General features: G+C 48.6%; 1 protein-coding gene across 1 annotated transcript in view; it reads left to right on the plus strand.

Moving 5' to 3' along the window:
- The first annotated feature begins 620 nt into the window (after positions 1 to 620).
- Positions 621 to 20,815, plus strand: part of LOC133344589 (glutaminase kidney isoform, mitochondrial-like) — a 30,336-nt gene continuing 10,141 nt past the window's right edge. The window contains exons 1-11 of the mRNA XM_061554587.1: positions 621 to 1,072; positions 7,391 to 7,487; positions 8,174 to 8,295; positions 11,118 to 11,247; positions 11,863 to 11,942; positions 14,754 to 14,917; positions 15,912 to 15,970; positions 16,112 to 16,144; positions 16,910 to 16,968; positions 18,219 to 18,285; positions 19,255 to 19,305. Coding sequence (XP_061410571.1) covers positions 837 to 1,072; positions 7,391 to 7,487; positions 8,174 to 8,295; positions 11,118 to 11,247; positions 11,863 to 11,942; positions 14,754 to 14,917; positions 15,912 to 15,970; positions 16,112 to 16,144; positions 16,910 to 16,968; positions 18,219 to 18,285; positions 19,255 to 19,305 — 1,098 coding nt within the window. The 5' untranslated portion in view covers positions 621 to 836. The remainder of the gene's footprint in view (positions 1,073 to 7,390; positions 7,488 to 8,173; positions 8,296 to 11,117; positions 11,248 to 11,862; positions 11,943 to 14,753; positions 14,918 to 15,911; positions 15,971 to 16,111; positions 16,145 to 16,909; positions 16,969 to 18,218; positions 18,286 to 19,254; positions 19,306 to 20,815) is intronic.

Consider the following 20,815-nt stretch of genomic DNA (forward strand, 5'->3'; position numbering starts at 1 on the left):
GTGATGGGACATTGTAGGGTGAACGTTGTGATTTATGGGTGACCACTAAGGTCGGAATTGTTTCGTATAAATGTAGGCACTGATAAAGGGTTGACAGGTATAGGAATAGGATGGGAAGGGTTTGGCTAAGTTTGATTTCGTTGCGAAAGTCAAACGAATGTCAAACGTCCGATCAAATTTAAACTCTCCTTCGGTAAGAAACTCAACGATTTCCTTCTATAACACTGCCTCAGTGGGCGGGGCTACACCCGTAGTGGGCGGGGCTACACCACTAGTGGGCGGGGCTACACCACCAGTGTGCTGGGGCAATACCACTAGTGGGCGGGTCTGTTTCACTCAGTGGGCGGGGCTACACCAAAAGTGGGCGGGGCTACACCACCAGTGGGCGGGGCTACACCACCAGTGGGCGGGGCTACACCACCAGTGGGCGGGGCTACACCACAAGTGGGCGGGGCTACACCACCAGTGGGCGGGGCTACACCACCAGTGGGCGGGGCTACACAGCCAGTGGGCGGGGCTACATCACCAGTGGGCGGGGCTACATCACCAGTGGGCGGGGCTACACCACCAGTGGGCGGGGCTACATCACCAGTGGGCGGGGCTGTGGACATACAGTCACGCACACGTGGCGGCCAACCCCAGCACCGTTATATCGTTGCTGCTGCTACTGCTGCAGCTTCTGACACCGTCACCGCCACGTGTTTCCCTTCCCTCCACATCGCTTGATCTCATCTCGCGGCAGACATCAGGGACGATTGCAGCAGCATAAAGCGACGACAGCACAACGCGGCGGGGGCAGCAGCAAGCCGGAGTTACATTGGACAGCACGCGGCACAATGCAGACCGCTTCGGGCATTTCGCGCCGGCCAGCGCTGGGCAAGCAGCTGCTGCGGTCCATGTCGCAGACCCTGGGTCCCGGCTGTGGTCGGGCGGCAGTCGGCCTCGGGTTGGGGAGGTTCTCGTGCCGACGCAGCGTGGCCACGAGCCCGCGGCTGGAGCTCGGCAAGCCCGAGCCGTCGCCTCTGAGCCTCGCAACGCAGCATCCCAGCTCGGCAGCACGGCCACGCGAGACGTGAGTGGCGGGTGACGTCTGTCTGTGTGTGGCGTGTGTGTGTTCACGTTGTAAACAATAACATCAGCAGCAGCCTGTGGTCAATGGACTGTTGGGTGAAGGTCTCCCCGCACCGTGCACGTTGTCTGACCATACTTCGCCACGCTGGGCAATGCGGGCTGGTGCAGTGGGGGAAGATTTGGGACCGGTTCAGATGTCACTCGCCACTGATGGTGGCCGTGAGCTGCAATGGAACGTAAGAAAGTCGGGCTCATGACGCAGTCGTCTTGTGCCGAGCCTCAATGAAAAGCAGTGGGCGCAGTGGTTACTTTAGCCCCACGAAAAAAAATAATCCTCCAACCCGATCGTTCATCATCATCATCATGCCTGAGATGACGTGTGGATATCGGGAGCCCATTCTGTCCAAATGTCAAAAGGTCCGAGTCAGAGCCTCGGCTTGAATCTTGAGCTTCAAGACAAAAATAGACCGGCGGCTTGTTCCACACACACAGTGCCTTGCTGGTAATTGGCCCTTAGTGCACACTGTTTGGGCAAACTAAGGGGGGGCGGGATTGCGTGATTTGTGATGCAGCCGGACCCACAGGTGCGGAAGGGATGATTCGATGGGATCAGTGGCGCAGCCGTTTTCGCACCTCGCTGCTGCGAACCTGGATGACCTTGGTCGGTGATGAGCGTCAGTGTGTGGAACGCGATAGTACGATTTGTACCGGGCTGGACATCCTAAAAGGTCAACTCGTTCTGAAATAAATCATTGTAAATATTACCAAAGGGGAGGGGGCGGTGGGATACAAATGTAGCCGTGCTGACCTGAGAATGTGTGAGCTCTTAACATCACTAGCTCCAGCAGTTTTAACGACTCGGGCAAAAAATATATAATTTGACAGCGTGAAATGCAGCTGGTGTATGAGGAATTCGCTCGGGCTAGCGCAGGGCTCGGTATCCTTTCAAAGAAGAGCCACGTGTTCGTGTTTTTGTCTTTGACCAAAATAGTTTGAGAGCCGTATCGCACGCACGGCTACTTGGACACAAACATAGCAGCAGCAGGCATACCGCAGATGGCGAATACGCATTGCGACTTAAATAAACAAAATAGGTGATGGAATAAACTGCGTCTATTTGTTTTTTTTCTCCATTTAGTTATTCTTTAACAATGCAGTTTGACAGTGCACTTTTTCGTCACCAAGACAGTGACCCATTCCCTGCCATTTTTAACCCATTATTTTTTGCGTTAAGTTACGTTTTAAGATTCACGTGTTTTTTTAAAAAACAGCTTCCCGCAAAGGGGCAGCCAACGAGTCGCAAGTGGTTGACGATCCCTGGGCGAGTGTGATGCGCATTAACCAAGACGCCAGGGTCTACCCTGGCACCACGTGCTAACGAGTTCCCCCCCACTAGATGTGTCCTCTCACAGTGCACCCAGTCTGGTGGCAGAAGCACTCTGGCAACATCGGAGTAACAGAGATCGGGCTAAAGAGCTCTTGCCAATGGACAGATTCGAGTTGCCCTCAACATGGCAACGTGGCATGCCCACCGCAGCTCATGCCCTTCAATGGAGAGCATAACCCAATTCCCTTTGGATCAGGACCATGCTTTAAATGTACAGCTCTGACTCATCTGGTGAAATTAATGATGGATATTGAATTCATCTGACTGGTTCATTTGTGCAGATCACGTTAATGTGGTTGCAGTTGAATGTGTTTTTGCTGCCCACTCTGTGTGTACACTACCACATGGGCCCCTATCTATTTCCATCGTTATGTTTGATTAGTTATGGAAGCAGGGCGCACAGCCAGCCTAAAATGGGTCGTTTTAATAATTCTAAAGTGTGCATGGATTTTCTTTTGTAATGCCTCATTGAGACCACTTTGTGATGTGTCCCAGTGCCCACACAAGCATTGGATGGTGCATGTCTGTCGGTTTACCATTGCGAGTACTGGAAATTCCACATTCCTATGGCAGAGCCAGTGTCTTATCAGCCCAACTGTTGTGGGCCAGTTTTCATGAAGCACAAAGTGACGGTGACTCCAGAGTGATGAGCTGACCCCTCCAAGCTGGGATTGAAACTTCCCACCTTGCTGTTGTGTGACAAGCACTCGAAGCACAGCACCACGAACATCCGATGCTCCACATGAGTAAAGAGATACTGAAGATAGGCACTGCTGGAAGCCAGCCCTACCAACAGAAGAAGAAGAAAGAAGACAGGATCAGATTAAAGGACAAGCAACACGTCCTCACGGATACATTATGGCTCATTGCTTTTCCACGGTGTGGATACGCACTTCTCGCGCGTATGAATTGTGCAGCGTGCCCTTGGCTGTCTACCTCGGAGTGCTGCCCACTAGTGCTGTGTGGAGTGGTGTCAAGTGGAGCATGTTTAGTAAACGGTTTATTTTCTCAATTTCTAAAATAAATATAGAGTCGCAAGCCTACACTAACATCTAAGGGCAGATGGACGCAGCTTTGGCCACCAGTGTTGAGCATCATATTCAGAAATTGTAGTTAGAACGATTATGTGGAGGGCACGATTGGCGGATCCTTTTATCTGTGTTTACCAGGGAATAATTTATACTATCTGTGCGGTTGTCCGGATAAATGCAGATAACAGAATGATTATAGCACCACTTCCGTGTGACTGATGATGGTGATGATGGCCATCTCGGGGCTGAGTTGACCCTGTGGCTATTTCACCTGGATATATCCTAGCCATTCACAGAGAAACTCCTGTTATCCAATTTGACGTGGAGGGCTCTAGGGGCAGATCCTATTATCCACATTCTTGTCTGTGCAATAATGCCCAGTGTAGCACGGGTAAACACGGATAATCGATTGAATTTTCCACCACTTCAGGACCACTCCTTTTTCTTTTCACAAAGGCTCGGATAATAGGATGAAGTGAGAATGTGTCAGCGACCACTTCTGGGTGACTTACCCGCGGATGATAGGAAGAGTTTTCCTACCATCTTCTCGGTTACTCCACTTATCCGTAGATGGCGAGTATGAAGTATACACTGATAGGCAACATGATTTTACACAAATCGATTGGGTGCCCTGATAATACAAGTATGGAAATCCATGGCCTCTGTTACAAGGAGTTTCACTGTACAGTGCTTTAAGAAATGTTTTCGCAAACTGGACTGCTGATCCAACACCGTTGAGATCCTGGATTAAAATCCTGAGCGGTCACACGAGATGTAACCAGCCACCCAAGTCAATGGAGTCGGCAAAGTCAGCCGAGCATCTCCACCAAGACATGAATCACTCGGAGACCTATTGGGACATGCTTGGTGTATGATGACAATTGAAATCTTCACTTGACGTAAGTCAACGAAGTAGTTACACATCTTTTTACTCGTTACCTCTACAAATGCAGTATAACATCTTTGCACAAAAGTGTCATGATCGTCATTGTGGAGAATATAACGAAATAATTCAGCAGACTGTTTATATCACAATATCTGTCCATCCACACCAAAACGCCCCAAAGTTTGCCATCAACCACAAGGCCCTCTGGGAGTGCACAACCACAGCAGCACATGAGCGGACTGTGGACCGGCTTTGACACACAGTGGGTGTTGGCAAGTGTAAATAATACTTTTGTCTTCTGCGTGGTGGGACAGATATGTGGAGATATATTGCCTGCTTTGTTTATTTATTTTTAAAAAGGCTTTTTTTTCATTGACTCAAAATCCCTCTCGAAATATCTTAATGCAGGAGTATGACATTTACCCAGCTGTTTTGTGGCACTGGTTGAGAGCACTCGACTCAGAATCAGAAGGTTGTGAAGTCAAATCCCTGGTCAGGGGTCAACTTTTAATCGATGATTCCTCAGTGTTGGATATAATATGCACCGATATGAGAGGCAGCAGTTGCACGATGGTAATAACGGTGTGGGATAGCGTGGGTAAGATTTGCTCACAAGTGACGACCTCATATTTATCCCTCTAAGACCAAAACATGAGGATTTATCCACAAGTCTGGCTGTCGCCTGATGATGCTGGTTGTAATTACCAGCGAAACCTCGTACTCAAATTATAAATGTTGTGGGTTTACTCTCCAACACACCGGTGTGCTGAACTAGTAACGAATTGGCATGTTTTGTTTACCTGACAAACCGTACTGATTGGCTGTATCGGGTGGTGGCGGGTTTAACGACACAATTATATTTACGCGATCTAACCCAAAACCTGTATTATGGAGAATTTTCACCACTGGCTTTGGGCCACCTGTGGAGATGAGCATCGCCCCAATGCTTCTTAAAATCCTTGACTTTAAAAACTTCTAACAACACAATTGTTTGAGTCTAAATTGAATAATGATGCAATATGCACTTTTAACACTAATCAAGGAATCGGCCAATGATCCCAATGTAAGAACGTTTTTAGACTTAGCGAGGCTTTCTTGGGTAAGCGAAGGAGTGTTGTTACCAATGTTTGGTATTGCGGGCACACTTTGGTGACATTCACAAGACAGCAGAGGTTGGCCTTGACTGTGAGTGCACGTGGCATGCTTTGGAAGGCTGTGCAACAGGCTGCCCTGATGGCTATAAATTGCCTGCAGTGATGCGCTGTAAAGTAACTCTAGCATGGCCACACATGGCCCAGGGTGTAATGTGAAGCCACTCTGTACCCAGCCCACCACCCGCATCCCTCTTTTTTACAGCAAGGGTCTGGGGACTCATCAGACTCAAACCCACATCTGTCTGTCTGTGCTATTGGTAGACACTTTCAAACGACTATCGTAAAATGTAAATACAAAAATACGTAATAAAAATAACACGCTTAATGTTCATATTAAGGGTTTGTTTATACACGACATGTTATGTATACTACACTAAATGGATAAAATTGTTCAACCTTTAATATCTATTAGGCATGAGTTTTACTGAATTATGCTACATTTCAGCTTGGAGCTACATTGCACAACTGTGAGAACCTACGCAGTGGCATACAAGGCATCGTATCTGAGTGAGCTGATCAGATTGGTTTATGATGGGTATACTTCTTATTGATGATAGATAATCTAGCGCACTGAGAGGGACTTGTTTATCTGATGCATTTTTTTAAAAGTGCAACCAAAACTCTGACCACAAGCACAGTACAACGGGAGATTACAGTGCAATTCAATACTTTTTTTTATAGCATCAAACTACAAAGTGTGATCTCACTCAATGAATTGGATTACCAGATTATTTTTAAATAAATGGACATCTTAAGACCCAGTCACTGCCAATGGAAACTGAAATTACCTGGCTGGAAATACACAATGTCTGTCCTGTCTGCTATTCCACGTTGCCCGGAGCTTTGGTGACAATGTTCCACAAGCCGCCGCGATCGACCGGACATTCGTCTGGCCCTTGAGTCGCCCAGTTCGACATTAAACAATGCTCTGCTGCTGGGGGTGGAAAATTCAAGAGTGGAAATTCCGCGGATGCATTCGAAAAGATATTTTGTTGTGCGCTAAATTTGGAATTGGATACAGAGTCATGCTTCCAAATACAATTTCACTCATTTCCACTAATATCGCACGGATATTGCAGATGAACATTATTTGATCACGGCAATTAATGGGTATTCATGGATATTAATGGAAGAAAATTTATTGAAGAATTTTACGAAGAAGGCTCCAAATTTGGGCGAATGTGAAGTTTTAACAAAAGGAAAGTTATTTACAAGTTCGCTGAACAGAAGTCATTATTTGTTGGAGGGACACAATTGGAAAATACATCAATTAAATTAGTATGGCTTTGTGAGAATTAAATGCTGGCTGTCCTATAAACAAATTGGCCTTCGCCTTACAAATGTGAAATTTCCATAGCAGAAGAGCACTGCCCAACAGTCAACGGAGAATGGATACTTTCTATATTTAAGTGCATTGACGCACACTTGCTTACTTTTTTGTGGCTCTGCTGGATAGCTCTCCGAAGTGTATTCGGGCTGAATGGCATATTGTCTCACTTGACGTCCGACGTTTCTCGTGGAGATGAGGCTTTGGTTCCTGTAAGAAGCTCTCAGCGTGCAGAGTGAAACCTCAGACATCATGCTGAACAACAGAGGCCATAGCCTGATAACGCGCCTCAGTGCTTTTATTACATATTTGTAATTGTTTTTAGATGACCTTTTACACTTCCTGTTTCATTGCAGCCGAGACCTTTGCTTGCATCATTTTTCAGAATAGTTCAGCTCCCCAGGGAGGCGGGGGAGGAGGGAATAGAATTGTGGATCGTTGGTAAATTGACTCAACGTCGCGTGTTCCGGCCACTCGGCCCACACCAACCTGGCTGAGTCAAAGTTCACTGCTGTTGTGCTTCTGTTCACCCAGGAAGAGGGGAACACGTCTTTTGCCCAAGCTGGAAGACCTGCTGTTCGACACCATCGCAGAGGGACAGGACAAGATACCCATCGTGAAGTTCATCACCGTACGTAACTGCCCCGGCTGACCCCCGGTGGCGTATTTGCCGTCAAAGAGATAGATTGACACACGTGAGCACACGGAGGTCTGTTTGGACGCGTAGCGATAAAGATACCGGGGGAGACCCCCGACTTGACCCAGTCCCCAAGTCGCACCACCCAAAAACGGTTTTCAAGGACCAGATTTATCTGTTGAGTTATTGCAGAACCAGCCCCGTGCCAAATGTTAGGCCGACTCCCAATACTCAGTCCCACCAGCAGTACTCGCCGTGCCAGTCATGCGTAACTTTGTTATCCGTGCACCATTCCATTTGACTCTGCAGAAATGATTCGCCCATGGGTGTTTAAAGCCTTCCACAGTGCTGGTTAATGTTTTATGAATACAAAACCCATTATAACAATGCTTGGGTAAAGAGTGATCCATTTGACCTTTCCACTGGTTGAAAGCGTCTGTGTTTTTCACACCAACTGATGGCAGCGAGGGAGATGAAAGGAGAGTGCAGACAGTCGCATTACCTGGCTGGATTGTCAGCTCGCGCCTGTCGATGTGACGCACTGTCGCCATGAGCGAACGTGATTCCGGTCAACATAACCTGAACGTGCCATTCAGGTGAACGTGAGTATCACACGGCGGGTGGGGGGGTGGAGCGTCTGTCTGCGTGGCGCCCACCACAGTGTCCCCGTGTCTCCCCAGGCCCTCAAGGCCACCGGGCTGCGTCCGTCGGACCCGCGCCTGCGAGACTCCATGACGACGCTGCGCAAAGCGGTGAAGACGGCGTCCGAAGGGGTCACCCTGGACAAGGAGCTCTTCCGGAGGTGATCACCGCCGGCCGCTCACCCAGAGGCGTCCCGTCACTCGCAGTATATGCGTGCGGGCGCCAGGTAGTCCAGTGGCTCTGGACTCCATTTAACCCGTTCCGATGACGTACGTGTTCGTACGTGTACATCATATGTAAGAGGCCATGCGGGGAGAGCGCGTGGCACAGTTTGGCGCCGGCTATCGTAGAGTGCGGTCGTGTCGCTACAGTTCTCTGCGGTGAGTACAATGTCTTTAAAAACAGCGGCGCTACGCCTCTCTAAATAATTTAACGCAGAGCCGCTTGCGCGTTCCGAGATTCAGCGGTGAACGGGACACCCACCCCGCGACTTGCAGACGTCTCGGAACGGAGAAGGGTTAAGAAAGATGGCCGAGTGGCTTAGAGGTCAGAGCGCTGGGCTGGCACCGTTGGGGACCAGGGTTTGATCCGGACAGCCGTCTGATTAAACCAGATTCTCAAGTGGAGTGAGTTGATGTTCGCAGGCTGAGAAACATTGGACATCACTTCGCACAACACATGGTTCAACTCGCACACAAACACAGCAGAGAGCTGTACAGCGCAACCATGTATATGATATGTTTCAATAATTTCAATTATCGGTCTTGTGCATATGTCTGCAGACACATTCCACAACGACTTTGGAATTCCATAATGACATACACTCTCTGGAGAGAAACAGACAATCGCGTGACAATCGTGCCTTGGTCACTTCACAATTATTAGTGGTGTGATTTTATCAGCTTGGTCAAAACACGTTACGTGTGTTTACTGTGTGTCCCGCTGAGTTAAATGTCCAAGGTCAACAACATGCATTTGTTTTTGCAGTCTAACTCAAGGCCGAGTGTCCAGTGTCCCATCGTCAGATATGGGTAGACGCTTCTGTGTGATGTTAAAACCCCCTATCGCGTTGCGTTGTTGTGTAATAGCGTAACAAAATAAGCACGTCAGGATTTACGAGGTCTTATAAAGTCAGCTCCCATGCTGTCATACATTAACATCGCTGCTATAGAATACAAATCACTGGACTAAGCGTCGAGCATTAACTACGCGAGTGTGTTTTCTCTCATACGAAGCGCAGCTCTCGACCACGGGGGTCACCCTTGCCGATTGTTATTTATCCGCACGCCACGAGAGTTTGCAAAACTCAAATAGTTGGTTGACCAATCACGGCGCATGCAACGAGCCACACCCCAGGCAGTTGTTTGTGCTGCTCACCGGGCGTTTGTGGGGGCGTGCATGCCCCGCCGGTGCCACGTGGCTCTGCTCGTCCTGTGCTTGGCCGTCAGCTTAACACGTGCGTTTGGCGTATGTTGCGCTACGAAACACAGAGACCCCAGCTCTCGATTCACACTCGCGGCCAACACCAGTGACGAGTATCTGAACCGGTCTTCGGCCTCCCCTAGGTCGACTCAGCCTCAATTGAGTACCTGGTGCGATGTGTAATAATATTGCCACGAGGGAGACAAAGGCGGCCGGACGTGGTGCTGGCCACCCACCACCTTGTGTACTGTTCTGGCCTTCATAGGTGCTCGCTAGTAGCACTTGCCCTAACATCCTGTCAAGGCTACACGGGAGATCTTTCTCTTTGTTGTATGTGTTATGTTTTCCCACTTTGGGAATGTTTTTTGTGTGAGGCGGGGTGTCGGGGTATGGCGGCGAGGTGATTTGATGGGTATCACATTGCGTCGCAGTTTGAGTGAAATAAGTTCGGTTCCTTGTCAAGGGTACCCATGACTATTGTCTCTTACCGTACCCTCTCACTCTGTCTTATCGATTAGCCAATGACAAAACTAGCCCTGACACTAGCTAGGCGATACACTGGATTTGTACATTCATGCCTGCATATATATAAATGTGTGTGTGAGTGTATGCATGTGTGGGATGTAGTGATTTGATGGTTGGTCAGCATATTATGCTACCATCCTGGCGACGTGCGTTAAGTTCCTGGTCACATATAACGTCGGTGGCATTTGGTCGTCTAAATGCGGTCCGGCCTTCCCCTCGCATGTAATCGATGCCTCGCGCGATGTGGGATCATCAGCGTTGGGGCGACGCAGACAGCCCAGGTGGTGTGCGCTGCTCGTCACACCGCCCGCCCTCTAATCGCTTCTTGACAACAGCACGTGGCCCCCACGGGGACTAAGGATACGAGCAGAATTATTTCATTTGTATGCGTGCGTGCGTCTTTGTTGCATGCGCCCACGCTTGATATGCAATATTAATATTTTATACCGATGTGCTATTTTTATACTGCACCGTACTATGGGGGGCGGGGGGGGTGTGAGGGGAAAAAACTGCAAGATTTTTGAAACCCGTTAAAGGTCACAAACACTATACCCAAGAGCATGAATCGTTGTTGAACGGTTGTGGTGACTCTATGCCGATTGTTCTGCAGTTTTACGCAATGACGAACCCCTCCTGGTGATTTGATGAATTAAAGACGAGCCACAAGTATGGATATTAGAGTTAACCACGATAGTGTGCGGTCCTTCAACTCGAATCGATTCTGTCGTTAACGTTGTGCTGAATGGCGAGGCTGCTGTGGTGGCGTGTATCCATTAGATGCGATATTTACAAACGTAGAGCACTAATCGTCACACAAGCAAACCGATGCACGCATAGCGAGCTTCAGAACATATATTCACCGATGAATAGATGCCGTCGTTTCATCCCTCTTGCGGCGGTGGGTTAATGTTGAGGCTCCTCGAATGCGCCATTGTGCAACGATATCCTATGGTTACAGCGGGAAATGACGTCCACTCTGCTGCCCATCGATTTGTAAGTTACAATCCCTGATTACGAGACCTCATGTCTCCCCAGGTGCGTGGGCAGCAACATCGTGCTGCTCACGCAGGCGTTCCGCCGCAAGTTCGTCATCCCCGACTTTGAGAACTTCACGGCGCAGGTGGACAACATCCACGAGAACGCGCGGGCGCTCACCTGGGGCAAGGTGAGCTACCTCCTTCCTCACCTGGGGCAAGGTGAGCCACCACCCTCCTCACCTGGGGCAAGGTGAGCCACCACCCTCCTCACCTGGGGCAAGGTGAGCCACCACCCTCCTCACCTGGGGCAAGGTGAGCGACCACCCTTCTCACCTGGGGCAAGGTGAGCCACCACCCTCCTCACCTGGGGCAAGGTGAGCCACCACCCTCCTCCCCTGGGGCAAGGTGAGCCACCACCCTCCTCACCTGGGGCAAGGTGAGCCACCACCCTCCTCACCTGGGGCAAGGTGAGCTACCACCCTCCTCACCTGGGGCAAGGTGAGCCACCACCCTCCTCACCTGGGGCAAGGTGAGCTACCACCCTCCTCACCTGGGGCAAGGTGTTGTCAAAAATTTGGAAACTTACGAGCGGGATGACAACTTAAGTTTAAAACTTCAAAACTTCAGTTATGTCCTCGTGGAAACTATAAATGTGACTTTTACGGCTGTCCAGACTCTTTAAGTCGGGATCTCAGCAGTGTTGGCTCTTGGCATTGACGTTCTTCTTGTTCTCCGAAGCTGCACAGACACCTCTTGTATTCTCCGTGTGTGTGGGTGTGTGTTGTTGTGCATGCTGGATGCAGGTTGCTGACTATATTCCACAACTTGCAAAGTTCAGCAAGGACCTTTGGGGTGTCTCCATCTGCACTGTGGATGGGCAGAGGTGACGTTTTGAATTTTAAATACTTATTTGTAGATAAGGAGCAAACCTCGCTTTACTTGAAAGTTACCCGTAATTCTTCAAGGCATGGCTGATGTATACATTTAACCGGACGTTATTTAACCAGAGGATAATTTGTTTGATGTATTGTTTGTTTTGTGGTGACTGTAAAAAGTGAGGATAGTTCTTAAGTTTTCCAAGTCTTTTTCATATTTAAGAGCATATCCTTGCTCATCACCATCGGTGGCTATGAAAAACTACAAGAAAATGGATCCAGTCTCACTAAAGTATGACCACTATTTTTACTTACCATAAGGTGGAACTTATTTTATCGACTTATTCGGATGATGGGCTGAGTTAACTCCCACGTAAAATCAGATACTGGTTTGCCTTGCTGTATGGACACAACACAGTATACACACAGTACATACACAGTACACACACTACGCACCACAATCTTGTCCCACATCCGGCCGCATAGCCGCACGTGAGTGAATTCAAACCGCATTCTAGCGAATTTGGGGTAGAAATCATCGGTAAGCCGCATTTACAGCAAGGAATGGCACAACGAAAAACTTGCATAGAGCGAGGGAAACCTACAGTAGGAGTTTCACTGTACCTACATGTTACCTACTCTTTTGTCAATCTGTAATAATCCTTCTTGAGACGGCTTCGGAATCAGTCCTTTTATTTCCACTCCACAATACACTTTGCTCCCTCACTCTCCGTTGCTGGCAGACAACGGAGAGAGGACAGACTTCGCACTAAGTCCCCACCGCGCACGTGGCACCCAGAGCCCCCGTCCGCGCGTGACCCTGCTCTTGTCAGTTTCAGTCTGCTCTCGATCGTTCTCTCTCACTCTCTCTTAATACCTTCGTCACGTGGTCCCCCCAGCCAATCGTTCATGGACAGCTTCGACCATTCTCGATGGTTCCCTGTCAATCCCGGGACCACGCCCCTCATCCGGCTCCCCATTAGCTGGGGCCCCGAATGGCTAGGCCAATCACTCCTGATGACATGTCGTGATCACGCCTGGGCCATGGTCCCTATCTCAACCCTTATTGGCTACAAGCAGGACCGGCAAGCCAATCCCCACGTGAACCCTCTATGGCTGTTATTACAAATCCATTGCTGATTGAGGGCCTTCCCATGCCTTGTGGGTAAGGGGGTTATTTTACCGTACTCCGCCGTGCTGGTCAGGGCAGATATCACGCTCCATTGATGTTAGCCGTGGCCAGGAATCGAACTCAGGTCACCAGGTTCACGGTTGAGTGCACTCACCACGCGCCGCGCCACCACGCCGCCCACTGCAATAGTAATGAGCCAGATAATGCCAACGGCAATTACAATGGGAATATTTGTTAGTCGATGCTCCAAGTGAGCCTGTGTGTCCGTGTGCGTGTGCATGCGAGTGTGCCTGCGCGTTTAAGTTTAGCACATGATCGTTCAGGCAGCATAGGAGCCAAGTAACGTTAGATATTGGACAACGAATGTGTTTGTGAATCTTGACTTATGCATCATATACAGCGTGCCAACAATGAGGGTTCCTGCCAAACACAGAGTTATGGTTACTCTACCGTGTGGGACACATTATCTCTGTTAGATAACATCCTGTTTTAGCATATAGCTATTGCTGACAACTCACCCAGCACCAAAGCTTATTAACTTCGGTGTTCCCTAATAGTGTGCGGGGTATATATAATAGATGCCAGTCATGTTTCAACACTCCGAAGCCAAAAATGCATTGTGGCTGTCTGGCTGAAGTGTTCAAACTCACAGCAAGAAGGCTTGAGACTTCGATCCTTCAGTCAGTTTAAAACAAACAAAAAACGGGTGCCACCTTTTTTTCTAGGCGGTCAACGGCGGGTCATCCTGTGAACAAAAAACAACTGGGCCCCATGCCCTAGAAACTTAGAATTTGACGCTGCTCACTCGCGGCTGCCAGGAGCGACTCATGCCACCGACAAGCGCCTGTTTGAGCGCGCCAGAAGCGTTGCGGATTGGAACGTTGTAATCGCTCGCAAGAGTTATCGCGAGGTTGACGTCGAGTGAACTGCAGCTGTTAACTTTTCAGCAATGTTTGTTCGTACTTGAAGTATGCCAAAAGCGCACAAGCAAGGCGATGCAATTGTGGTGCGCAGTTGCGGAGTTTCGGCAAACGGATATCGCGAGAATTGTTACGTCACGACAACCATCAGTGTGAATGTGTTGGATTGTTTTGCACCGAACGCAGCCAACCCTGATAATCGGAGGTGTGGGGGGGGGGAGGACAACAAACTAAACACAAAAAACACGTAACATGGTATTGACACTTTGCGATGGCTGATTCGGACCATAATCTGGCGGTTACACCCAACCAGCTGATCCCAGGGCTGTGAGGACAAATTTATCTTTAGCTATGGGATGTGTTTTTTTGGCCAGTATGAAAAATAAGAATAGGGTTTACCCTTTCTGGAAATGAAACAGGAGTTGGGTTAATATGTTCAAACACCAAATGAATACCTTCTTGCAAGTAATCAATTCTGCATTAACCACACGTGCTTGTGGGTAAAACGTGCGAACAAAACTGCTCTGATAGTATATGCATTTTGATTTAAAACTTTCGTGATGGCAGGGATTCATATTCTTGGTTCTTTCGATAAAAAAGGGAAATCATAAAGTAATATAAATATTAGAAAAAAAAATTCTCACGACGTTTCGACTGCAACACAAGCAATCGTCATCAGGTGTGAAATCCACAGCAAGAAAATTTGAAAAAAGTAGTATATGCATTGTGGCTCTTGGTAAACGGGGGGTCTCTTGTGCGTCCGCCAGGCACTCGGCGGGCGACACAAAGTTGCCCTTCTGCCTGCAGTCGTGCGTGAAGCCTCTCGTCTACTCTGTGGCTGCCAACGAGCTGGGCACGCAGCACGTGCACCGATACGTGGGCAAGGAGCCGAGCGGACTGCGCTTCAACACCCTCTCGCTCAACGAGGACAGTAAGGGCCCGACACCACGCGTGGCAACCGCAGTTGCCGTGATTTAATTTCTTTACGATATCGTGTAACTTTTTTTTGCGTTTTTAGTTTGTTGTCCGTCCGTCCCCCCGCACCTCCGATTTGCGTGGTTGCCTTCGTACGGTGCAAAAGAAGTTTGTACATACGTACATATAGGGTGCTTTAAAAAAATGTTAAAACTTCTGAGAGTTTGCAGCTCTGGAGACCACCTGGAGAAGATTCCAGGCATGTGTTGACATTGATGGTGAACTAATGTAGGCTCTTAGATGAATTCCTGCAGTCACGAAAGCTTTAAATCGAAATTTAATGTAGACTCTTTGACTTTTGAAGCTATTAACATAAATTTGTTATCATGTTTCAGTGTATTATCCGTTCTTATTACATGAAAAACGATAGTCCCATATAAGTGTTAACATTTTTTGTCAAGCACCCTGTATATACACCACGTGGCAACCAGAGTTCCAACAATGTCCTTTTTCACGATACCGTGTGACTTTTTTTCGAGTTTAGTTTATTGTCCTTCCCCCCACACCTCCAATTAGCACGGTTGGCTACGTATGGCGCGAAAGACGTTCGACATACACACATTGACGGTTGTCGTGACTTTACGATTCTCATGATATCTGTTTGCCTAAACTCCGTAATTGTGCATCACAATTGTCTCATCTTGCTTTTGCGCTTTGACATACTTCAAGTACGAATAAAGATTGCTGAAAAGTGAATAACTGCGGTTCACTCAACGTAAGCCTTACGAATAAGCCTTACGAATGATTATAACTTCGCAATCGGCAGCGCTTATGGCGCGCATGTGACGTCAGGACAGAGGGAAGTTCGCAAGATGGATGGTTTAACCGTAGGAGGCATCAACACAATGGATGTTTTTTTTTTTTATAATTACATAGGAGCTTTCTTCTCGTGGCCAGAGAAGCCATCTGATCGTGACGCGTGTGCATCTGCCTGTGTCCCGCTTGTGCAGACAAACCCCACAACCCCATGGTCAACTCGGGCTCCATCGTCATCACGTCCCTCATCAAGGTCGGTGGATTCAGGCCATCGCGTAGAATAATCGTGAAATTTTAATTCGTGGCCAGACAGCCGCATGGACTTTCGGCATGCGTTTTGAAGTTTCAATTCAAGCGGCACTTCTAAAAGCGGTTTCCTTCTCTGCTTTCACAGCAAGGAGCCAGCACAGCAGAGAAGTTTGACTACGTAAGTGAGGCGGCGAGTTCCCTACACACCTCGGAACGGTCACGGCGTACATGTTTGTTTAATACGAATCTGTGAAGTTCGTATGAACGTGGTCTGATCAATGATACTTTATTATAATTTGACGAATGGCTGACCATCGTAGCCATGGCTTTCACAAAAATTTAATTGGTCGAATATACCTCCAACGGATAACATTTGTAAACACACTGCACGTTGACAGTGTGCCGCCCACTATACGTTCACCGCGTTGCCTAATACCACGCAGGCTTTTGCGGCTGTGTTGTGCGGCTCTCCGATGCGTTTTTCGGGTTGTCGGGCCGCACGCTGCTCGGTGGTGATGTTCGATGTTTCGCTCCACGCACTCGGAGCTTTCTTCAGAAGAAGCTCCCAGTATGTCGAGCGGAACAACATCCTGAACAAGACGCAGTAAAATCCGAAAATTACAGCCAGACAGCCGTGGGCATTGCATAACATTCACGATGCGCGTGTAATTGAAGTGACATTGAGCTACGTGGTGCTGTGCTTAGAGTGCACGGCTTCCAGTCAAGGCTTTGAGTTGAAATCCCGTTTGGGGGTCACCTCAGCCTATCATCTCTCTAGGTTCGATGAAACGATGAACTGCTTTGTGGGAAATCACCAGTGGTTGTCACACAGAGAGACTGCAAGTTCAGTCTGCTACCCATCCTGCCATGGCAGTACCCAGGCAATAATGGACACTTGTTAATTGTGTTCCCTCCTTGTGTTGTCACGGTTGTGTTTGCACAGGTAACAGAGAACCTGGCCAGGATGGCCGGACACGAATACATTGGCTTCAGCAATGCCACGTGAGTGTTTTGCGTTGCAGCGGTGGTAAACTGTAAACAGCGAGCCATGTAAAGGCAAATCCAAATTGCCACTGGTGAACCCTTTGCGGTGTCACGTCACTGGCACCGAGCCACCGTGTGGGGACGAACACCGCCCCATGTTTGCAACAGAGGAGTGGAATTGATCGTTGTTGAGTGTCTACTTTGTTCCGTGGGCACTTCCAAATCATTGTTGCATTGAAGCATTTGTTTATACTGCATAACCTTGGACCTGCTAAACCAATGTCAGTGGGTGGGTACCCCGATGTTGTGAACATTAGGAAACTGGTTCAAGGTTGTCATGTTTAAACAAGTGTTCCTAGAATTAGGCCCATTGGTCAATAAACACAATGTTGTTTCCATTCATAAGCCACTTCGTTGAGCTATCATTTGTGGCCAGGTCGCTTCTGAAAAAGAGCTACATAGCTCAGTGGGCCTTACCTGGTAAAGTAAAAATAAATCGTTAAAAAAGGCCTCTTATATTTACCCACCTTCCGCAAGCCACTATAGTCACTGGTAATCGAGTACCAGGGATGATCAAAATCCCGTGGTCTGGCACGTGTCATTACGTTTCAGTCCATGTCACATGGCCTCATTGATGCATCACTCCAGCCTGCTGTGTCAGAACATTGAGAACCTGCTGAAAGCCGCAATGACGTTGTTCATCCTGATCCTGGGAAATTCTGTTACATGCGGCAGTGTTCAGCGTCTGTGTTTTGTGGTTTTAATTCCACGGCTGCGATTGACCATCTTTACTGTACAGACTACACGATGATGCGGCTGCTGCTTTTAGCAGTGGTGCACAAATAACGGCATTCTCAACCCTGTTTGTCAACAACACTTGCCTTAAAAGGAAAAATGAGCAATGTTTCAGGCAATGGCCTTCGAAGAAAATAAATGTAATTGTATTATTCATAGATATTCCGTACTGTACATGATCACATACAGAAGACGGTATGAGATCGTTTCCTCCGATTCTGTTGCATGTAAGTACGTGTGTGTGTTGAACTTCTTTTGCACTGTACGTAGCCAACCGTGCTAATTGGAGGTGCGGGTGAGCGGGTGCTCTCCCATGTGTGCCTGAGTATTGGTCGAGCGAGTGAATCGGTTGATCTCGCGTCGATTGACGACATCACGTGAACTCAGTGGATGACAAGGCATGTTAACGCTATCTCCTGTCCGTTTAATATATCTCCTATTCGCAAACGCTGCCTCCTGTCCGTGTGGCACAGATTCCAGTCCGAGAGGCAGACTGGGGACCGCAACTTCGCCATCGGCTACTATTTAAGGGAGATGCAGGTGAGGAGCTGTCCTTGGGTGAGCGTGGAGCTCGCCAGGCACGCGGCAACGTCACAGATGCACGTGCAAGGTTTACAGAGGGCACGTAATTGCTCATCTATACTCAGCTATGTGATGCTTCTTGTTTGTTGTCCTTCCCCGCACCTCCGATTAGCGCGCTGGGCGACGTACGGTGCGAAAGAAGTTCAACATACATACATATCTTGTGTTTTGGATTCAGGATTATTCCTGCCACTCAAGCCTAATTGCTCGCCTATCCGCTGACCAACTTCACACGGCCACCACGGAAACTTGAGTGGGCTACACAGTCCCGGTTCCTCCTTGCGCTGTTCGAGTCGGGGGATAGGGAATTTGATTGGAGCTCGCGTGACCTAGGGGTGAGGACTTTGGCATAGGAATGTGGAAAGAGCGCGCCGAGGTCGTGAAGGGGACGTTGCGATGAGCGGGGACGTGCGCGACGGGAGCGAGGAGGGAACCTTAGCGGGACAGGCATTGGAGTGGCACCCAAACGCAGGCGACCAAGGGGAAGAGACCCCCCCCTGGACGTCGGCCGCTGCTCTGCAAAGCACAAGTCTGGCCCGATGTTGGAGAACCGTTGCCGCGTCCGGATTGCAGTTCCGAATTTTTTACCGGATCCTTTGCAGAGACCATGAAGATAACAGAATGGAACTTGCCCTCCGCCAAATGCCCTGGAGCGTGGAGATACTTTACGTATCTGTGTTCAGCTTCTTTCGCGCACCGTACGAAGACAACCGTGCCAATGGGAAGTGCGGGGGAAGCATAACAAACGAAACACAAAAATGAGTTCTAAAGAAATGGTCTTCATCGTTTCTGTTCACGTAGAGGGACCACGGAAGAAATTGTACAGTTAAAATCACCGACTAATGTTGTTCACTTGGTCAATGAAAGCATGGTTACGGTATTGGTGGTGTCGTTAACTGAGTGCGTCTCTCTTCTTACCTCTTCTAGTGCTTTCCTGACAACACCGATCTGACTGCCACCTTGGATCTCTACTTCCAGGTATGATTGCACAGGGAAACCCTTCTTGCGAAGTTATGGGAAAGTGTTCGGTCAGTATTAACTTAGCAGTTTAACACGTAGGCTTTTGCGACCAATATTATGCATAATATCGTTTTTTTAGGTTAAAGCGCGTAAATATAAATGTGTTGTTAAATCCGCCATCACCCGACACATCCCAATTAGTCAGGTTTGTCACGTAACCAAAACATTCCAATTCTTTGGAGAGTAAACCCACAATATTTATAATTAACTTAGCAGTTTGAACTTGAGTCATAAGTGTCAGACTAGTCGATGACAACTTATCTAAGTTTATCGGGGGCTTAGTACGTGGATTCTATGTGGTCCTCTTTCGTCTAGTTGACTCAAGCAGTCAAAAAGGTTGCCCGCTCTTCGTGATTCAATGCTTCACTGGACTGCCGTCTTGAATCACAATAATTCTCCCACTGCGCGTCTTCATTCAGAAGAGTCAATTTCGTCTCGTCACCATCAGCTCAGTGTCTTTGGTGCGTAGTAGTCGTAGTCTCCGTCGTGATTTTCATTCACTCACAGTCATCGTTGATCGGAGTAAAACACAACTTGTGGACGATCATAATCGTCGCCGATTTCCTTAATGAAATTAACCCTGTGTTCCGTGACCCTAGGCAAACCCGCTTGCTTCTATCATCCTCCCGCCTCGTCCCACCTGACAACCCCTTAGCCTATAACCAATGACCATCGAAGTGTCATCGTGTTGCCTCGGCATTCCGTGGATGCGCGCAAGCCGTGGAAAGTGGCGACGCAAGGGAAACGGAGCCCGTGGCTTCTGCTGGGAAGTCTGATGATGCCTGGCGCCTCCCGCATGTGCGCTTTTTGGCATCCCGTCGCGCTATCCCAGATATATTTCGTCACGGCGGCGGTGCTTCGGAAAGTGTAAGCTCGGGTGGCGCTGCGATGCGAGAGAGCGTGCCAGCGCGCCGCGTCTCGCCCCCTCCTGGCCTCGCGCAGCCGATGGGAGAATCTTGATTTTGTCGAAACAGGGAACGATTGCTGCATTCGCGGCGTGGGTTGTCCGTGAACGCTATTGGTCTGCTGAATTAAAAAAGTGTTCCTAGATGGGAAAAAGTCAAGTTTCTTGAAGGGTCCATTTCACTCGTTGGCGAATCCGCAGTGGTTTGACTTGACCTGACCGTCAAGTGTTGCTTCACTCAAATGAACATTGTGTGAGCCGATGCTGGGCATTCCACATTCTTGTGATGAGGGCCACTTGACCTTCCACAGAGTTATCTATGGGCTGAGATTTAAATTAATAATAGATATCAAGTTTAACGAGGAATGATGTTTGCATGTGTTGTTCGTACAGTAACCAAGTGTGGGAATGGAACATAGTGTAAGCAAAGAGATCTGTAGTTTTGCCATTGCTGAGTTGATAGAGTGGCAGAGCATGCAGTCATGGGGGCATAATTAACTTCCTGGCCAGGGCTGACCCAGGCCGTTATCCCTCAAGTATTTATAAAATGAGAATCGCTTTCAG

Source organism: Lethenteron reissneri, chromosome 20 (genome assembly GCF_015708825.2).
Source record: "Lethenteron reissneri isolate LAM-NWPU_2019-01 chromosome 20, ASM1570882v1, whole genome shotgun sequence".
Lineage (NCBI taxonomy): Eukaryota > Metazoa > Chordata > Hyperoartia > Petromyzontiformes > Petromyzontidae > Lethenteron > Lethenteron reissneri.